The following is a 7,099-nucleotide window of genomic DNA, read 5'->3' as shown; positions in this document are numbered from 1 at the left end:
GTGTAAATGTGTTAAAGATAATTTAAGTATTTATTTAATATTTTATGAATGATTAAAAGTTGGAAAATTATTGAGTAAAGATCTTTTCTCTTAATAATCCAGAGTGCAAATTCAGAATTGGGAAATAGAGTTAACAGACAGCAATACCTAAGAGGAGTTTCTAAGAAATGAACAAGAAAGATTGATGTTCAGAAATCTTCCAGGGGCAGTGAACCAGCTACATTCTATATTAGAGTACCTATGGGGAGGCAGGCTTATACCTTAATGATGGTATAACTTGAGGGGCAGAGGATCCTGTAGAGAGGAAGTATTATTGAACCATAATTATCTGAATTAATCTAATACATATCTTTCTCCTGTACACATATGGTGCCTGGACATTCAACTTCTCTACAAATTATTTCTAAAATAACAGAAACCTGCATCCTCATATACATTCCCTGTCCTTCCCACATAATTGGATACTATCATAATTGATGTATGTACAGATTTAGTCAAATCATTCCTCAGAAAGCAGTAAGATCCTCAGGTCATCCTTTGACTTCCGAAGTAATTTTAATATTCCATAACTTTTTCATGGCATTTTTTACTTCTGCATTCCTTAGAGTGTAGATGAGTGGGTTGAGACCGGGTATTCCAATGGTATAAAAGACTTCTACCATCTTGTCCACAGAGAAAGTGGTTGGGGGACGTGTATACATGAATGCACATGGACCAAAAGATAAGATAACTACGGTGATGTGGGATGTACACGTTGAGAGGGCTTTTTTCCTCCCTTCTGCACTGTGGTTTCTCAGAGAATGCAAGATAACAATGTATGAGGTTATTAGAAGCATGAAACTGCTTGAACAAAGGGCCCCACTATTGGACACCAACAGTAGGTTGATCACATAAGTGTCCATGCAGGCAAGTTTCAACAAGGGCTGTAAATCACAGCAATAATGATCAATCAAATTGGGTCCACAGAAAGGCAATCTCAAGGCCAGGACAATCTGAGCTGTAGAATGTATGAAAGACCCTATCCAGGCAAGAATAATCAGGATGGTGCAGACCTGCCGTCTCATGATGGTTGGGTAGCGTAAGGGCTTACAGATGGCCACATACCGATCAACAGCCATGAAGATGAGAACAAAGATCTCCATGCAGCCAAATAAATGTAGTGCAAAGACTTGAGTCATGCACTCATTGTAAGATATGATTTTCTTTGCAGAGAGAGCATCCACAATTAGTCGAGGGGCTGTGGAAGTTGAAAAGCAAACATCAGCAAAGGACAAGAAAAATAGGAAGAAGTACATGGGGCTTCCAAGGCTCCGGCTGAACTTGATAGTCACAATAATGAGCAAATTTCCCACCACAGTTCCCGCGTAGAAAATTAAGAAGATTACAAACACCATTTTCTGCCTCATTGGATCTTGTGTCAATCCTAACAATATGAATTCTGTTATATTGTTATTTTGCTGCATTGTTTAAGTCAACTTGGGGAAGGCACAGTTTAGGAAGAGTTCATCTGCAAAGAAAAAAGAATTAATTTTATAAAATAAATATATTTTAGAGCTTGAAAAAAATATATATATATAATATATAAGGCTTGATCATGGAATCTTCCCTTACCAATGGGTAAACAGCTACTTTTCCCTGTATTGATTTTTTTTGCTGAATGAAATAAACATCACATACCTATTAAAACTATTTGCATTGTTTTATAGGAAATTGCAATAAGAAAATGAAGGAAAATTAAGTGATTCTCCAGACTTAAACATTAATTTTTTTGATTTGACAGAAGTAGATAATTTCATAATCTGAATGTCTTTCTTTAGTTTTCAGCAAGGACCTATAAATATTAGAGAAAATATGCATAATTTACTTTCACGGGCTTTCTTGAACTTATCATCTATTCATTAAAATTCTTCCAGTAAAATTCCCAGCATCCATGAATGATGATCTAAACATTTGAGAGCATCTTCCACAATAAAACCTACACGTACACATACACACAGAGATTCAGGCAATAAATTTATGATTTTAGCTTGTCGAACAATTTTTGGTGATAAGAGAAAAATCATTCCATGAACAACAAGCCAACAAACCAGTCAGCCTGGTCCAGCATACTCATATTTGCAACTATTGCCTGGACTAATTTTAAGTATTTTTCCTTTTCCTTTACCTTTTATATCCTTCTTCCTGTTTCCAGTTCTAAATTTAACCTCTCATTCAACTTTGTACTTTTTTTACCATACTATGTTGTCCACAGTTAAATTCTTCCCCTTATTCATTATTGCTCTGACACTCTCATCAATATTTCCTAAGACACAAGGAGACTATATTTGAAGAAAATGAGAGAGAGAACATTTGCTCTAAATCAGGATAGTCTTTTAAATTTCAGTTTTATAGCTTAAGCATCAGGAATATTAAAAATGAGGTCAGAAAGCTCTAAATGATAGCTAAAGCATTTCAATAGGACTTTTGTCATCTAAATTCTTGCAGTCCCATATTCTTACTTCGAGAAAGAGAAGACAGAAACAGAAAGTGGGCATTCATTTGTAACTAGCTATACATCAGATACTGGTCAAATTGTTTTATGTCCATAGCCACATTTATTCCCCCCTAAAAATAGCATAATCAAAACCAGAACAGGTGCCAAATAGGTAAAATATATTTGCAAAAGAATAATTTCTTCAACTATAAATAAATTACACAAATCAGTATTAAAAAAGGACAACGCAAAAATGGGCCAAACAACCATTTTTTATAGGAGACAATTCTCTTTATCAAAATAATCAAACATATGAAAAGATACTTAATTTCATTCATAGTTAAGTACATAGAAATAGAAATTCCAATTATAGTTTTCATCTATTATATAAATAAAAGGATCTGTTGATGAATGTTTATTAATGTGTAGTGTTAGAATAGAAGTGGGAAACAGTCAAGCTTATATATTTTTGGTAGGAGTTTAAGTGTATACACTCTCTTAGGGGGTGATTTCCAACATCTATAACATTACAACTATACATAGAAATCAGGCCAATGATTCAATTTCCTAGGAATGCACTTACTCACATGTATAATCATTGAGGGCTATGGTGGTTTGAAATAGTATGTACCTGAAAAACACTTTCTCAAATCTAATCCACTCCTCTGGCTGTAAACCCATTGTAAGTAAGGACTTATGATGATGCTATTTCCATTGTGACCCACCTCATTCAAGATAGGTTTTAATCCTCTTACTGGAGTCCTTTATAAAAGGAATATATATATAAAGCAATAAAAAGAAGAAGTTAAAGTCAACAAAACCCAATAGAGAAGGGAAATTCCAACATATGCTGCCATGTACCTTGCCATGTGGTAGAGGAGTCAAGGATCACAGACAACTGGTCTTTGGGAAGAAAGCATTGCCTTGGTAGTGTCTTGATTTGGATGTTCCCTTGGCCTCAAACTGTAAGCTACTAAATTCACATTGTTTAAAGCCAGCCCATTTCATGGTATCAGCTTGCAGCAGCCTAAGAAATTAAAACACAGCCATTTCCATGGTACCAAAAGAAGGGGAACAACTAAAATGTGCATCAGAAGGGGAATCAATAGGTCAGAGATGATATTTTTTTGCAACCATTGATAGAAATGAAGCATATACATAGACAATTGACTCTAAAATATGTTGCAAAGTGAAAAATCTGGGAATAGATCTATATGCTTAGAATGATAAAATTTCCCTTAAAAACAGGATATTATATATTACACTTGCTTTTTTATATAAATGGGTCATATTTGGAAGAGCACCAAGGAAAGGCAAATAGCTCTAATCTCGGAGAAGGAAAACTATTGTCTAAAAGACATCAGAGAATGGAAGAAGACCTACTCTTTGAGATATGTCTTTCATTAATATTTGAAATTATGTCATAATCATGTGCTGCATTAAAAATAATGATTTTTTAAAATCTTCTCTTGGATAATGATGTGATTACAAATTTCTCTAGCATGTTACTGAGACCTCAATACTCTCTTCTTACATAAGTATTAGGAATATATGTAGGGAAATATTAATATCCAGAGCTTGGTAAGCTGGTGAATCAGATCTACAGTTAGTCCTGGATCTCAGTACTCTTAACCTCATACAGCATAATTTTGTCATTAACTATAGTTCACTGGCATTCTTGAAAGATTTCCAAATATATTTCAAAATGTATTTCTTTTAGTAAAAAGAAATGAAAAAATGTTTGAAGTTACTATCAACTAATTACTCAGGTAGAGCAATATAGGCAGACAGATAATAGGTAGATGGATAGATAGATAGATAGATAGATAGATAGATAGATAGATAGATAGATAGGTAGGTAGGTAGGTAGATATGGACACAGATGTATAATTCATGTAACTGATACGGAGTAGAAGGACATGCCATAAGAATCACACATATTTGAATGAATAAATACAAGAACATGGATTTCTGTCTATTTGTTCACTGCTGAATTTATGCATCTAGTATGAAAGTAATTAGTATTTGTTGAATGAATGAAAAGATTAAAGAGGATTTCCCATAGGTACAATTCTATAATGTCCCATAATCTTTCATACTCACTCTCTATTGAGGAGATGGGAAGCCTGCAACCTACTATTTCAATGACATACCCATCACCTTTTTGAAATATTTTTGGACCACCCAAATAAATACTATTTCTATTGCTTGTCCCTTTCACTAAACTACAAATAGCCCTTACCTCATAGTGCTCATTTCCAACAAAAACTGACTTGCTCATCTGTTACGTCCAGTTTCTCATTTTAGATTATAAATCAATCCTAGAAAAGTTTGTATTTTTTATATCCTCCCACAGTGCATTGTATATCTAAGATACTTACCGTGTAATTGAACATATTGATTTTCTCCAAGTATTAATAAATTCAAACAAAAAAAAATTCCCCTAAAAAATCACACCAACTTTTTTTACAGAAGTTAAAATGTTCAACTGTCCTATTTTATTCCCACGGTAAGTTCAATTCTACTTGATGCAAATAAGAAGAAAAAGTGCTTCTAAAATGCTGATTATTCTGGAAACAGTTTTTGTTTGATCTCACAAAGAGGCATAGGTTCTGATGTGCCTGCTAAATCGTCCCCAATTTCACCCCACACATTCTGAAATCTACCATCATCCAAGATTTTAACTGGGAAATGCTTAATTTTGCCTTCCCTAGGAGAGTATTTAACATGAATGAGGCAAAATATCTCAGTCTGGGGAATATCATTCCCTAAAGTGTTCCTTCCCTCTCAATTAAGAATCACAAGCCAGATGTGATAAAGAGATTAATCTTCAATTTGTCCTCTTAGATTACAGGAAAACAAATGGCCTATTTTGGCAGGTGAAGGTGTTAATTGGGTCTTAAATGACAATTTTTGATAAGAATAAAAAATGTATGTTCATCGACTACACAGATCTTGGTTTCTAGTACCATTATAAAATAAAAGGAAACAGGACTCCTGGGAGATTTGCTTGATTTTAGGGCTGTAATAAGGAATGTAAGAGATGAACAGGATCATAATTTTTATTCCATAAAGTAAGGAAAAATTTTTAAAAAGCATAAAAACAAACACAGCATATACACAAATAATGATAAGGATATATCCAATGAATATGGGACTTATTGGATAGAATTCTCAGTGAACAAAGCTGGAAAAAAATTTGCAATGAAATAAATAGCATACTATTGGATTTTAACGCAAGGTAGTAAATTAATATCAATGAACACATATTGAAATAAATCTATGATTTATTAAAATATAAATAAGAATATACAAATCCCCCTTTAGAACATTTCCGAATCATCTATGTAGATATTACACTCTCAAGGAGGTAAAGAATAACTCCACTCTTTATTATGGTATACACATAGGGACTTTCTTCCAAAGAGTACAGTATGAAAAATAGGGGTGTCAGGGAGTAACTTTACAGTGGAGAAACCTGGCAAATATTACTCAGTTAAGTTGATGAAGGTTAATATCAGAAGTAAATAGTGTGGAGCAGATGTAGCCCTGTGCTGAGCACCTGCTTCCCATGTATGAGGTCATGGGTTCAATCCCCAGTACCTCTTAAAAAAAATAAGAAGAAGAGTGACTGAGGGGGGAGACTATGATTTGAAAAAAATAAAAATATATAGTAAAGTTAATAGTATATATGCTTGATATGATGTGATGAAATGGAATGTTTCCTTTGAGGTTAAAAAAATCCATAACCCCAATCTAATCATGAAAAAACAATCAGAAAAACACAGGTGATTGATAATATCCAAAATATTTTTCCATTCCTTTTATGATGTCAATGACATCAAGAACAAGTCTGAGAAATTATCACTATCTAGAAGTGCCTAAAGAAATACAATTGCTAAATATAACATGGTATCTTGCATGGGATTCTGGTATAGGAAAAGAATGTTAGATTTTAAAAAGGAAATGGGAATAAATTGTGAATTTTAGTTAATAATATTACAGCATTTGTGAATTAGTTGTGACAAACAAACTGTATTGATGTAAGATGACAATAGGAAATAATAGGGAAAACTGAGTGTGGAAAATTTGAGGCCACTCTAATATATTTGTAACATTTCTGTATATCTAAAATTATTCTAAAATAAAATATTTATTTTAAAATAGTGAACAAATGTTACTATATGTGTAATACAATCAACTTATCAAATACTCAATGAATACTTTATATATAAATTTATGGTCTAAATGCCAGGGTAAATATATTAACTGAGATATTATTTTGTGGAAAAGAAAATATTCCCTCTAATTTTCACCTATAATTTTAGTAACATAAACTAAGCAAAAGAGAAGAGAAAGGTACTTGGTATCTTTCATATATATAATGTGTGAAAGTCACTATAATCAAAAATTTACATGTTAATACTTTAATCTTCTCCACAATTCTTTTTTTAAAAGATTTATTTATTTATTTATTTATTTATTCATTCATTCATTTATTTATTTATTTATTTATTTATTTATTTCTCTCCCCTTCCCTCCCCCACCCTGGTTGTCTGTTCTCTGTGTCTATTTGCTGCATCTTCTTCTTTGTCCACTTCTGTTGTTGTCAGTGGCATGGGAATC

At 32.8% G+C, this 7,099-nt stretch overlaps 1 protein-coding gene across 1 annotated transcript; it reads right to left on the bottom strand.

Annotated features, from left to right (window-relative positions):
* Positions 1-530: 530 nt before the first annotated feature.
* On the bottom strand, positions 531-1,463 carry LOC101432205 (olfactory receptor 4C11-like). Its single transcript, XM_004470142.2, has one exon. The coding sequence runs from the start codon at positions 1,461-1,463 to the stop codon at positions 531-533; it is 933 nt and encodes a 310-aa protein (XP_004470199.2).
* Between the last annotated feature and the right edge of the window lie 5,636 nt (positions 1,464-7,099).

The sequence above is a fragment of the Dasypus novemcinctus genome, chromosome 10 (genome assembly GCF_030445035.2).
Source record: "Dasypus novemcinctus isolate mDasNov1 chromosome 10, mDasNov1.1.hap2, whole genome shotgun sequence".
NCBI lineage: Eukaryota > Metazoa > Chordata > Mammalia > Cingulata > Dasypodidae > Dasypus > Dasypus novemcinctus.
The sequence above is the reverse complement of the archived record's forward strand: the minus strand, read 5'-3'. Positions and strand labels throughout refer to the sequence as shown.

Excerpts from the sequence above, each read along its gene's own strand:
- LOC101432205 (XM_004470142.2), bottom strand. The coding sequence starts at position 1,463 with ATGCAGCAAAATAACAATATAACAGAATTCATATTGTTAGGATTGACA.